General features: G+C 42.5%; 2 protein-coding genes and 1 long non-coding RNA gene across 4 annotated transcripts; 2 read left to right on the top strand and 1 right to left on the bottom strand.

The window, feature by feature from the left end:
• The first annotated feature begins 904 nt into the window (after positions 1-904).
• On the top strand, positions 905-3072 carry tal2 (T-cell acute lymphocytic leukemia 2). Its single transcript, XM_086205395.1, has 2 exons — positions 905-1076; positions 1826-3072. Exon 2 carries the CDS (start codon positions 1875-1877, stop codon positions 2211-2213), a length of 339 nt encoding a protein of 112 aa, XP_086061521.1. The 5' UTR covers positions 905-1076; positions 1826-1874; the 3' UTR covers positions 2214-3072.
• Positions 3073-7721: 4649 nt separating this feature from the next.
• Positions 7722-13630, top strand: LOC147260251 (UDP-glucuronosyltransferase 2A2-like). 2 transcript variants are annotated; one of them, XM_086206736.1, is made up of 7 exons: positions 7722-7833; positions 7907-8738; positions 8832-8980; positions 9085-9216; positions 11155-11242; positions 11506-11725; positions 12546-13629. In XM_086206736.1, the coding sequence occupies exons 2-7, from the start codon at positions 8015-8017 to the stop codon at positions 12829-12831; spliced, it is 1599 nt and encodes a 532-aa protein (XP_086062862.1). In that variant the 5' UTR covers positions 7722-7833; positions 7907-8014; the 3' UTR covers positions 12832-13629. The 2 variants fall into 2 exon arrangements, with proteins under 2 accessions (XP_086062862.1, XP_086062863.1); XM_086206737.1 differs by having other exon boundaries at positions 7766-7833; positions 7952-8738; positions 12546-13630.
• LOC147260250 (uncharacterized) lies at positions 13331-14087 on the bottom strand. Its single transcript, XR_015116537.1, has 3 exons — positions 13920-14087; positions 13781-13840; positions 13331-13417 (listed from the first exon to the last, which is right to left on the bottom strand). It is a non-coding gene; the product is annotated as an uncharacterized LOC147260250 (long non-coding RNA).
• Between the last annotated feature and the right edge of the window lie 27 nt (positions 14088-14114).

The raw sequence follows: 14114 nt of genomic DNA, 5'->3' as shown, positions 1-14114 counted from the left end.
GAAACCGGCCCCCATCGGGCCTGTTCTCCAGGCCCTGGGCTAATCCCGGCCCCTAATCGGATTATGTAAATTCCTACTCCACACAGAGAGTTTTATGGAAGGCTGTGTCTTTGAAACAACACTTGAAGGGTGTAAAAAGAAACACTGACAATTGGTTAAACTAGACTTTTTTATGTTTGAAAATGGGAGGCAAAGGGGGAGAGTAGGAGTGAGGAGTGGCTGGAGGAGGTGAGTCAGGACACTCTCCTCTCCCTGTTTCCTCTGTAATTTATGTGTGGCCCCTTGGAATGGCTAAACAAGATTACCATAGTCATAACAAAAACCATATTGTTGGACTGTCAATCTGGATGTGGTATTTTTACCTTTTGTGGCCCAATCAGGCTGAACTCAATAGCAGTGCTATCAAGGTCTTTTCCACGGTGGAGGGTTGGTGGGCTGTCCGTGCCTAATGTCAGAGCAACAGAAAGGAACAAGTGTCCACAGCAGTAAGAGAGGGATCAGAGACATGAACGTCTCAGTTTCACTTCAATAGGAATGTATTTGTCACCTTTAGCTTCAAGGATTAAATGAGCAATGAATCATAAACGAAGCACAAATTGTCCCTTAAAAGGCTCCTGATGCCTGAACTGCAACACACCCTGAAGTCACTCAAATCTTACGCAGACAAAAAATTAAATTTCAAGTGATGAAGCTGCAGGACAGAGAGGAGGGCGTGTGTGTGTGTGTGTGTGTGTGTGTGTGTGTGTGTGTGTGTGTGTGTGTGTGTGTGTGTGTGCGTACAATCCCACCTCACACAATGACCGCAGAAAGAACACGTCACAATAGGGTTCACCCTGCTATAAAATGTGGGATGCAATCATGCAGCAGTCATCCCCCTACTCTCCCTCTCTCTCTCTTTCTGTACCCCATCCCACCCTCTCTCCCTCTCTCTCCCTCTCGCTCTCTCTCCCCTCCACTCTCAAGGATCCCTCAGCGAGCATGAGAAGACGCAGCTGAGTGGACATTCACACTGGACCCCTGCAGCCGTGCACACTGGTGACCTGCACACAACTCTGCAACCAACAACACACACACAGGTGAGATTTTATTCTTTATTTTTACTCTAAGGGTTAATCAGAAAGGTTTTAAAAGAGCATTCATGTGTACATGTTTGCAGCATGATTTGCATTTCAACCAAAAAATGTACATCTACAAATGATAATAATAATAATAATTCTTATTTGATTAAAGAATTCTTTCAACAGCGAATGTGTTGAAAATGAATGTATTTGGTGTGTAACTAGGGCAGTAATTGATTTGCATGACATAACAGGGCTGAAAGAATTCATGCTGATATTTGAATAAAATAAGAAATATATAGTTGTTCTTTCAATCAGACGCATCCTAAAATTTGTTAATAGTTATTTTTTGTCTTTTTTGGCAAATTAATTACATTTAAAATAGAAATGTAGTGAGGTGGAGAGTGGAGACCATGGCGACATGAATTACACTACGTAGTGGATTGTGGACTATTTATATTAGAATAGAAAAAAATCTATTTTGTAATTTCATTTCTATCTTATGTGTGTGAAAGGGAAAAAGATGAGAGCTTAAATATAATCTTAAATATAATATTAAATATGGGATATGCCCATATTCAATTTTTTAACTATCACGGTTATCGCCAGCACCGGTGTATCGCGACACTTTGAGATTAGATGCTTGATATGAGACAAAAGGCCTCCTGAATATGAAGGGTTATTGATTTCAGATGAACAATATTATAGTCGAAAACTGCAGAAAATGTTACGCAACTGTCATTTCTATCATCTCCATTTCTGTGCAGAAGACAAAGGTTGCCAGCTTTCCCACTGAGATCCGTCTCCTTTCCCACCATGACAAGGAAGGTGTTCACCAACACACGGGAGCGCTGGCGCCAGCACAACGTCAACACCGCTTTCGCCGAGCTCCGCAAACTCATCCCCACCCATCCTCCGGAGAAGAAGCTGAGCAAGAACGAGATCCTGCGTCTGGCCATGCGCTACATCAACTTTCTGGTGCAGCTGCTGGAGAGCCAGAGCGGTCAGCCGGCCAGCCACTCCCCCACCGCCCTGCTCACCTTTCTCAGGGGAAACATGGAACAGCTTCAGTCCCCTCCCCACCCGTGGGCCCTGACCAGTGACACCGAAGCTCCATCACCTGGATCCAGCTGCGACAGCTCAGAGCCCTGGTAGAGGCGAAGCCCCCAGAAGAGTCCACTGGACTATCGGACTCTTTCCTTCGGTCAAAAGTGATCTTGAACTTTCTCAAGGCTCTTCTTGTCACCACCATCTGAGTCTGTGGATTTGACCTGGTTCAATGCAGAAGATGCAACATTGCGTGATGTTAGTGGATTCCACACTTGGTTGAAAGGCTGGAAAAGTCCCCATGCTGATCAGTGTTGAGTTATGATTTGTATTCTGCATGGATGTACCATATTCCCCTCGTGTCTCCATGTTAATATTCCTTGTTGCCGGCCCGCCTGGAACTAATTTAGTTTTGCAATAAGAGGCTGTTTGGCCAACGAGCAAACTGGAGGGGATTAAGGAATTTCTCATTTCAAGCAATAGATAATTCTCCAGACTGCGAACGCCTCAAAAAGCCAAGGGCACTTTTTTATTTTATCGACATGCTGTTTTTTTTTTCTTCTTTTTTATCAAGAAGACTAAATCTGCTTTCTTTTTAATAATCAAGGTTATGCGACTTTTTTTTTTCTTTAAAAGAAGCTGTTTTCGTTTCCCATGATTGTATTTTAAAGTGATCAGTATTGGCTGATCAGTTACAGATAGCAAGGATTCGTCTGAGTAATTCGGACAAAACTGACAGTCCTCGTCCTCTAATTATATGCTTCACATCCCTCCTCATTTAAATGTGTTTTCATCTGATTGTTTTTGTACAATACGCATGTCATATAGCCAAAGATTATGCATTGATTGTTTACTGTGAAGAGTGCTAATTATCCTCTGATACTTCTGTAAGTTATTTTTGGTTTTGCTTGTGAATACACACTGTTATTTATTTATTTGAACTATTTATTTAATAAATGATTTGTTATTAAAAGGGTTTTCTGAATATTTTTGATAAATGAATTCAGTTACACACTTGAAAGATCATTTTCCCAGCAGGAAATAGGCTTCGCGCGTTGTCACACGAAACTGAGTACACAAACAATCAGAATATGGAGTAACACCTGATTTTAGAGTGAGCAGTTAAATAACAGCATGATCCTACAACGCAGTGGAGTTACACACACACACACACACACACACACACACACACACACACACACACACACACTAATGTCTGTTTAATAAGTTTAATTATCAGTTGGATTAGCGTGCATGTTATTTTCGGTAGGAGTGAAACCATGTAGCATGAGTCGTAGATTAACAACACAAACAGAACTCAGCAACTCTGTTTATATAACGATTAGCATGCTATGCTAAAACGACATGATCTGACAGTGTGTGACACACAAGTGATGCAAAGTTAAGAGTGGCTGCTGCACCGCTGCCGGCTCTCTTTGTCTGTGCTCAATGAGCGACAGAGGCATTTGACCACAAGTCCTCTGATGCCCGCGCGGACACACTGCTGACCTCTGACCTCTGCAATGACCAGAGGCCTGAGAGACCAGCGCTTAAAGAAACAGCTTAACTTGTGACCTTGAGGTCACGCTGGAGTCAAAACCCTGCAAAAACCAAAAATGCAGATGGAGGATGACACTTAGCTGCTGACCACGGTATTGAATCAATACCTGACTTCTTAATATTCATAGGAAGAGAGACAACAGAATTCCCACGGAAAAAATTCTCAGCAGCTTCTGATTAAAAATGTTAAAATGACTAAATTCATCAAAATGTGACTGTGGAATTACGTTAAAGCTTCAACAACATGAGAAAGAGTAAAAAATGTTAAGAAAACAAGGTCCAATTCAGGGCACAACAATTGAATTCATTTTTTATTAAAAAATAATGTGTTGTTGTGCATTAGGGCATTTCAATATTGCATCACGCAGCCACTTGTCATAATATATCAAGCAGTCCAAGAAAATGTCTCCCTGGTGCCCACATCAACTTGTTTGATTTGCTGTTTTAAAACAACAGCCCAAAGACTTTCAGTTAATATTCATATTGAGCAGCAAATCCTCCAGCGAGGCTGAAACCATCAAATCTTTATTTGGATTCTTTTGTGGATCCATTTCCTGCCACCATGTTTGCAATGATGTCATCAGCCGTTTACAGCGAGGTCACACATTTACATGCCTATTCGTCTATTGTGCTTGTAGAAAATGTGTCCTATTTTTCCAGCAAATGGCTGCAACTAACTGAGCTGAAGAGTAAACACTGTGTTGGTGTCAGGCGCTTTCACCGTGGCTATTAAACTCTGGCTAATGGTGTGTAAACGGAGCAGAGGGCAGCTGGACACACTGACTGAAGGCCTGCGGGAACTGACAGGTGACTCTTTGTAATCCTGCAGAAATACTCAATAAATCACATATTACTGCGAGAGAGAGGGATGACTACAGTACAGCAGCACTCTGGATGTGGGAGGTATTTACCATTTCACACTGAAGTGAAAAATTTCATGATGAATTAAAAACTACTGAAGTTATCAATAACAAAACTACCGAATAATATGAGTAGCAGTTGAAAAAAAAGAAAGAAAGATAATTCCCCGAATGTGTTTATGTATCATTCTTTTGAAACTGAACAGGATGTTTTTCAGGCATTAAATACATTTTGCTGATGCGCCTTATTTACAGGAATCGCAACCAATCACAGTGCAACCATTACTCTGACCTTAACTTTCTAGCAGGATTATGAAACGTTGCATTGAAAATAACAAATCTGTGTGCTTCTCATTCCCTCGACCAAGTATATCTGCCTGATTGACTATTCTCTCCCAAGTATGTGGCTAATCGTCTATTGAGAGCACATTTCCTTATCAGCGTCTAGCACACTGTCTGAATCCGTTATCACAATGGGCCAGATCAGTGCAGGCAGCCCCTCGCTCTCTTGGCTGAGGCGCCCATGAAAAAGAATTTCTGGAGTTGGGTGCCAACCGATAGGCCCTGAGCTCTTTATCCCCTTAAAGCCAATTCACACTCTGCATGTTTAAATATCTCAGCTCAACCCTTGCCCTCCCACTCCCATCACACACTCGACTCCTCCTTCGCCTTCGCCTCTCTCTCCCACTCACCCCTCCAAGCCCAGTCGTGGACTGCCGTCGCGGCCGACCTGCAGCCCGTGTGGGTGGGTGGGATGCAGGTGCAGGCTGGTTAGAGGAATAGAAAGGAGGGGAGTCCTCCATTGTTGGGCTGGACAGCACCCTCTCTCCTCTGGAGCACCCTCTGATGGGGGAGCCCACTGACAATCACACATCGTAATCTGATTATGCAAATGACTACTTCAAAAAGCAACATGCTGTAACCCTAACCCTGTGGTGGAAAGAGAACAAGGAAGCAGGAAGGAAGGGGAGGAAGGAATGTAGCTGGCTGGATGATTGAATACCCCAGAAAATTAAATACACAGTTATGAATTCTAAAAGCAAAAAAACCTCAAAATACCTTTCAATAGTTTGTTTACAGTTTGCGTCACGGCCTCTGCAACACCAGGGGAGGTCTGAAGACAACACACTCACACACTCTGAATGGCCACTGACTCCCTCAACAGGGTATTGAATCCAATATTCAAATGCTTATTGTTTTTCCAGACGCTCCTGAATCGACGTCAAAAGGAATCTACAATGTTAATGAGGAGGACAAAGTACCCAGAGGAAGATTTAAGACGCCCTTGCAGTTTGAGGCGACATTTCCCCAAAAAACACAGCCTCCGAAACACTGATTCCTAAAGGCAGCCTCGACAACCCCCACCTCCACGGCACTCGCACCCAGCTGACCCCTCTGGCCTCAGTAAGGTTCTGAAATCAGCTGCCTCATTCAAATGGTAGAAGACAGGAATGCCAACATGGACGTGTTTAGTTTCTGTAATGTTCACCATTTAACTGAAGCATTTAAGGCGGAGTGATGCTCAAACACAAGAACTGAAGCTGACCACAGGTTTGATTTGATCATGACCCAAAGTGGAAGACAGAATTAATGCATATTAGTGCAAGATGAACATTGTCAGGATTACATTATCATAAGGAAGTCAACAATGTCTGGGACATTTCATGGGAATCTATGAAATAGTGATTTGATATATTAAACTATAGGGGGAGTGCATACCCCCACCACTGTAGACACACTATATATCACAGGAAGGTAAGACTACATCAGGTTTAATTCCTGTAACCACCAGGTGGCGCTGTGACTATGTTGTATATTCAGTTTGCTGATGTCTTCAGGCTGGGACTTTCAAACGTGAAGTTTGGAAAAGATCTGTCCATGTGGAGTCCAACAGCAGCTTCCAACCGGCTTCCTCCCTTAGCGCAAAATATCAAAGCAGGCCATTAAAAAAAAAAAAGAGGTCATCACAGTAACCCATCATTAGGTTCGTCAGGCATTTCTGACCAAATCTGAGACAGGGTTTCCCTAAGTGAGCCCCAAGGGTCAAATATGGCTGCCAAGGTTAACTAGATAAAGTGATAAGGATAGGATAATAATGAAAGTTCTACTGTGACTTACTGTTTTTGCTGTTTTCTTCAACTGTGAGGTAGAAATGCTAGCATAGTATATATAATCCTAATACTTCTTTTTTTTTTTTTTATAAATTCATCCTGTGGCAAAGTTGGACGCAACCATATCAGTTTGCTGCAGGAGAAGGAAAAAAAAGGAGTGTAAGAAACTGTGGCACCCTGACAAAAGACATTTTAACAACACAATGTGTGTTTGCTTTTGACCTGTGGGGCGCCACACCCCTTCACTCGGAGAGTGAAAAACAACATAATTTTCTGTTTTGTCACAAGGTGACGCTGTGGCCGAGCCCCACCCCCACCCTCACCCCCAAACTAAATATTGTCACACGAGGCCCATTTTCCACCCTTCCATGAGGTTTGGTGAAAATCACACAAATGTTTACCTCCTGTTGGTGCTACAGGAAAAGGGACGAATAAAGACAAAGGGATACATGTTGGAGGAGCAATAAATGTTTGTTATCATCTATATTGTAGATGTTGAGATGTTTCCCTGAATAGTTGGGAACCTGCTGCTGGCACTAGACGGGATCATAAGAGCTCTTCTTCCTCTGCAGACCTCGAATGTCTGTACTCAATCTAAAAGGAATTTCAGTCTGCAGCAGCCAACTCCGCACTCTCCCAGCTGTCCCTTAAAGTACATCCAACACACAAAATATTTTTAGAAATATTCCACTTTTACCGATCCGTCCTGGGTGAACCCCACCTCTTGTTGCCAAAAGGCAGCTGAGATAGGCTCCAGGACCCCCCTCCCCCCCACCAGCAACCCTTAACAGGATAAGCAGTAGAAAATGGATGGATGGATGGTTGCAATGTCCTTGCTGCTTACCAGTGAACTTATCACATTTACCTTTCAAATCTGGATTTAAAACTCCTGTTATTGCATTTAGGCTCCTTGCCAGACTCAACATACAAAGAGAATTATAATCAACACAATCCCACTCCAAGCCACGGATGTTTGTGTTTGTGTTCATTCGCTCACTTTGAGAGCGTGCAAGGAAAACTTTTACAGGCACGTGAATGCACTCTCAACTTCCTTATTATGCAAGCATGTACCTTTCTGCTGCAATCATTTTCCATTCATGTGCTTATTCTGTGTGTGAGTGCACAGCTTCCAACTCCAACCCGGTTCTCCGAGTCATTTATAACAATTTCAAAGGATTTAATGGATTTCTAGTCCAGGTGAGAGATTATTCTTATTAACTTTATAACCCTTATCTTTTACCTCTCACTTGTTGTCTTATGTGTGTTACAGTTCAAACTACAAGTCAGAGTTCAACTTTGTGTCGTTAATGATTAGTTTCCTGAGAGGAGCTTCTAAAAAGGAACAGGCTACAGCGGCTTTCCCCGACACACGACCGTCATGAAGCTGCAGCAGGGGGTCTCTCTTTCTTTCCTGCTAGTCGTGTGTGCTGCACTGAGCGCAAATGGAGGCAACATTTTGGTGTGGTACACGGAGGGCAGCCACTGGATTAACATGAAGCCCGTGCTGGAGACGCTGATTGACAGGGGCCACCAGGTGACGGTGCTGGTTCCGAGCACGTCTCTGTTCATGAACACCAATGAGCCTTCACGTTTCCGTTACGAGCCCTTCAACGTCTCCGTTTCGATGCAGGCCATGGAGGCCTTCATTGAGGAGTTCCTTCAATTCTCCATATATGAGATGGATCATATGAACTACTTACAGATTTACATCAGATTTCTTGAACTGATGAACACTGATCTGCAGTATTCCTTGAAGTATTTGGATGGCGTGGTGAAATCAGACACCATCATGAGGAAGCTGAGGGAGGGGAAATACAACCTCCTCCTGGCTGACCCCATTTACCCCGGGAGTGACTTAGTGGCAGACATGTTGGGCATCCCCCTGGTCTTCTCCCTGCGCTTTTCCCTTGCAAATAATTGGGAGAGGCACTGTGGCCAGTTACCTGCTCCTCCATCATTTGTCCCAGGTGCTATGAGCAAGCTGACTGACAAGATGGACTTCTTTGAACGAATCTGGAACTTCCTCTTCTACGCCTTACAAGACATCGTGTTAAATACAGCTATTTGGCCACAGATAGAAAATTACTACACAGAGGTCAAAGGTGAGAAACTCAGCTACTCTGCAGTCATTTCAAAATGAACAGTCTCATTTGAAGCTGCTACTATTGTCCTTCATTGCTTTCACTATGTGACAGGGACGCCTATAAACGCTTGTGAGATGATGGGTAAAGCGGACATCTGGCTGATACGAACCTACTGGGACTTTGAGTTTCCTCGTCCTTTCCTCCCAAACTTTAAATTTGTTGGCGGGATCCACTGCAGACCCGCCAAACCTTTACCAGCGGTTGGCTAACTCCTCTATCACACACCTGTTCATGTTTTCTAGACTTGATTAATGATGTTTATTCAATGTTGGGTTGCAACGCGATAAAGCTTCTCCCCTTGCAGGATATTGAGGAGTTTGTGCAAAGTTCAGGAGATGACGGCATCGTGGTCTTCACTTTGGGATCCATGATCAAGAACATCACCACCGAGAAGGGAAACATGATAGCCTCAGCCCTGGCTCAGATCCCCCAGAAGGTCAGAGGATGAGTTTAGGTGTATAAACACAGAGGTGATTCTAGAATTTCTCATTAACATCCGAAACCTTCTCCAAATGTTGCCTTGTGGTCTTGGGATGAGTGTAAATAACTCTTGGCTTTGTTGGTCATCAAGGCAATTATGAACGAGTCATTCGGCCTTTAACATACAAGTTATAGGAAATCATTCGTTCATGTTACGCTACAAACTAAAAATCAATCAGGTTTGAGTTGATCAATCTCATTAGCAGGTCCTTTACTGAAGCAACGCACAAGCGGAGAAGAGGTATACAACATTAACAAGCTAGCAGCAGAATCGCTTGACTTCTGGTCAGATTTTTTTTCAAAATAGGGTCGTCAAAACTACATCTAATGAAGCGATTACAAAAATAAAGCACCGGTGCTTTTATTTTACACGGTAAGATCATTCAGTGTACGTATATTTGTAGGAAAGAAAACCAGGATCACACCTGATAAAGCAGGCCAAAATTAAAAGGAAAGTTTTACATTTTTTACTGTTCAGAAGAGTGTGTGTCAAAGGTCATTTCCCCATCCTGGCTAGTGCAAATGCTTCAACTGCATCCTACAGATCTATCCACCTATACTACTAAAAACTACCCAATAAATCACACAGCCACATGAATTCTAGGAGTATTGTAGGAGTTTTATGTAGCACAGATGAGGATAAAGTCATTCCAAACACAGTGGAGGAAGAGAGGAGCAGGTGGGGGGCTTCAACCTCCTCAGCATCCCTTTGTAGCAGATTCTGTAGATTACCTGGATTCAGAGGCCTGTGACATGAAAAATGCTTGAATCCCCTCCCAATGACAAAAAAAGGCAGAGAGAGTAGAGGTGTCTTGCTATCTTTTCTTTCCCTTGTCCCTCTCTTTTTTGCAACCAGATGGATAATTCCACCTCATTTTCCTTCATTGAAACTTTGTGAATGTTGCAGATTCACAGCAATCATGCAAATTCCAGCAGGAATGACACGGGGCCCCTTTAGGGGAGTTTCTGACTGAGATGTCATTGCAGTCTTCTACTGGTTGTTTGCGGGGGGGTTAATTAAAGTTTTTAGGGTCTCCTAATGGTCTGGAGCGTTTCACAGACTGTGCTTCTGGCCATGAGCGTAATGCTAACAGATATCCACACGCACATTTCGGCCAATGGTGTTCCATCTCTTTTACTCTCCAAACTGACTGTTAAACCTGCATGGAATCAAAGCCTGCACAACTGCAAACCAGGAGCAGCTCCAGTCCTAAAATCCAGTCCTTCACAAAGAAATTTTGCATTTACATGCTGATATCACAGATTATGCCAGCTTAAGCTAAAAAAATACTGATAAAAGAAAATAATGTTTTAATGTTTTATTGTCACACTATGTTCAAATAGAAGTTCACTCAAGGTCACACTGTTATCATCATGAGAACGCACCTGCCTTGATATGAGCACCCATTCACACTCCCATGTATCTGTATTATCAGTATAATAAAGAAGCAAGGAACTGTCTCGGCGGACTCTCTCTCGGGAAGCCACTGAGACAGGGTGCCCTTTGTACAAAGCTGAATTAGTTCGTGTTGTGTCTTTCCTAATAGCGGGAATTTAGGTTTCGACCTGTTTTCCCTTAACAAATACATTTTAATACGAGCTATCAGCTAGCTCCCATGAGTTCAATATTTAGGCATTTTTAATGTTTCGATTTCAAGAGATGTATTGTACTTTATGTAATTTTTGTGATTAAATATGTCCGTCTTTGTCTAAAGCCATTTTATGTGACAGGCACTCAATATACACATTCAGTACTTTGCTAAATATAGGTCTTCAAAATAAAAGCTCTAGAGCCTCAACAATGATAGTAATCTGAGAAAATTCATTATTTTGCATTTCATATACAACTGCAGCTACAATTGTGAATGTAAAGGGGGGTTGTCATCGTTTACAGGTGTTGTGGCGATACAGTGGAGAAAAACCACCGACTTTGGGTGCCAACACCAGGCTCTATGACTGGATCCCCCAGAATGACCTGCTGGGTAGGTACTGCTTTTGAAATAGGATACAAACAGTGATCAAACTAAAGAGACGGTATCGCCAAGCAGATGTACAGAATATGTGAGGCAGACATTGCCGCAGGGCACTTTTGATCACAGTTCAGAACCCAGATTGTTTTTATTCCACTCAGTCAGGAATAACAAATCCTCAGTCAAAACAAAACGCTGCTGATGAATTAATGTTCACGATGACATCCAGTTTTTACAGTAGAAAGTAGTGCTATGTTTTTCTTTTTTAAAATCAGGTCATCCCAAAACCAGAGCTTTCATCACTCATGGCGGAACGAATGGGATCTACGAGGCCATCTACCACGGCGTTCCCATGGTGGGCATCCCCATGTTCGCTGACCAGCCAGATAACATGGTTCACATGAAGGCAAAGGGGGCTGCCGTCACTGTGGACCTGAACTTCATGAACATGGGAGATCTGAGAGATGCCATCAACACCGTCATCAATGACAAATCGTAGGTGCCCACCAGCAACTGGTCTGTTTAGCGTATCAAGAGGTATTTAGACATTACTTTCGTAACAAGTCTGCCTTTCAGAGTTCATACAAATCACATTTATGTTTTGCTGAGCAGCAGAGACCCCTGCTAATAGCAGTGGTGAAATACGGCGGCACGTGATAAATGATGGCGCAATCAGATCTGCTCACTTAGAATTGGTGTCAACATATTCTTAGACAGGAAGACAGGAAGCAGTTCAACATGAGGTAAAAAGACTTCTGGTCAGTGTGACATCCTTCATGTTTATGGTCAATCTCATGACCACACCAACGATCTGGAACCGCAGCAGTTGCGTTAAAATGCTAACAGCTAGCATTATATTGACCGACTAGCAGTTGGTGCTAGTTTCATGAGTCTCAACTAAGAATTTTGAGCTTGCTTCCAGTGAAAAAGTCAGAGTTTTGTGTACGTTCAGCTTGCATTACATAGTTGAGAAACTGATCTACAGTATGCAGTTCAGAGAAAGAAGGAAAGAGGCACTGCTCTGCTTATCAGACATCAGTGTACCGTCACGACAAAAATTCAGCAAAATGTTTCTTGAATAACATAGTTGTAACATTCATTTGTCTGAAATAGCGATTGTCTTACGCACGGTGAGATAACCAGGCCAAAGTTTCAAGGTCACAAAGAGATTACCGAACTGGACGGCCTTTTTTCCCCTTTCATTTAATCCTGCTGGAGATTTATCTACCTGAGCCTGATGAATTTAAACATTTTCTCACGGCAATAAATTAAAACACATCCACAAATCCATGTTTTCCCCACAACATGTCCATAGGTACAAGGAAAATGCCATGCGGTTGTCCAGGATCCACCACGACAGACCTATCAGCCCTCTGGATGAGGCAGTATTCTGGATTGAATTCACCATGAGAAACAAAGGGGCAAAGCACTTAAGAGTCCAGGCCCACGAGCTCACCTGGTACCAGTACCACAGCCTGGATGTTGTAGCATTCCTCACAGCAGTTGCGCTGCTTCTCACACTCCTCCTCATCAAGACCTGCAAGGTTAGCTTTCGGATATGCTGTGGCAGAAAGCGAAAGACAAAGAAGAAGGCGGAGTAATGACCTGATGCTGAATCTAGTCCATTTGAATCAAGAACTGAACCAAAACATCGGACATGTAACCGAGCGTTCTAGAGCTGAGCATGGTCTGGGAAATCCTAACGTAGTAACCTCCACCAACAGGGTCATGGCGCCCCCATGACTGCCTGACTGCCTGTTGGCTTTGGCCGATCTCTACACTCTAAGTATATAAAACAGATATATTAAAAAAATCAAATACTTGATTCACACAAAACAAAATCTACATCATATTCTCATTAATCATATAGTATTTGGCAAAAGAAGGTGCAGAGATTTGTATTTATTCAACTTAAGTAACTGTAAACTCAGAATCACACACCTTGTGAACCTCTGCCATGTATCTGATTTTCTTTACGCGTGCATATTTTCTCCTTGATGAATGGTCAGCGGTGGAATGCACATTGATCAAGGTCGTGCAGCAGCACAATAATACCTCAGATAAATAAATAAGAAGTCCTGTCTGCTCTCTGTATTTACCGTGTTTTCATCACACTGAGATTTCTGCTTGTGTTGCATTTAACAACAGCAACTTCCGCTACCATAAATGTTGTCGTTACCCGGGCACCTGTTGAAACAGTTTTACAGGCTGGTGAGCTCAAGTCCTACATTGGTAAAAGAACACATCCAAGTGCACAATATTCTCCACGATAAAAATAAAAACTTCAGAGGGCAGGTTTTTGTTTTTTTTTTTTTTACTTCAGTCAAATAAATCAGCTGTAAACAAAGCATTGACGTTTTAACAAGTCTGTTAATGAGTGAGATTTACAGCATCTAATAAACTGACAGTTCACCTTTCTGACAAAGTACAAAACACATCATCTGCTCTTAGTCCCTAATGGTTATCAGAATTATGTTATACATCTGAGATGTAATTTAAAATTTGATGTAATTGTATTTAATTACTGAACATATTTTGCTTGTTACTCACTGCATGTGCCATTTGTAGAATGTGCAGATATCTCACTTTAGAGACTTTGATTTGGATCGTCTGTTGGCAGGAACCAAACAGCAACTCTGGTCAGAACTCAGATTAGAAATTCTTTATTTGCAAGTTTCATTCATCTTACCTGTAAGTCAGGTCGCATCCCCGTTAATTTATCGTGAATGTTGTTTTGTCAAAAACACATGCTGGTGTATTTGAGTCAATGTTGTTGATGAAAACTAGAAGTGGTCTCAGGTACTGAATGCGCTCAATGAAGACGGATGAACGATCATCAGTTTAGTGTCAGTATGGCGTTTCCATGCCAGCCTGGGAAAGGAAA

The sequence above is a fragment of the Aulostomus chinensis genome, chromosome 6, assembly GCF_037954235.1.
Source record: "Aulostomus chinensis isolate RoL2024-O1b breed Wild chromosome 6, RoL_Achi_v1.0, whole genome shotgun sequence".
Classification (NCBI taxonomy): Eukaryota; Metazoa; Chordata; class Actinopteri; order Syngnathiformes; family Aulostomidae; genus Aulostomus; species Aulostomus chinensis.
The sequence above is the reverse complement of the archived record's forward strand: the minus strand, read 5'-3'. Positions and strand labels throughout refer to the sequence as shown.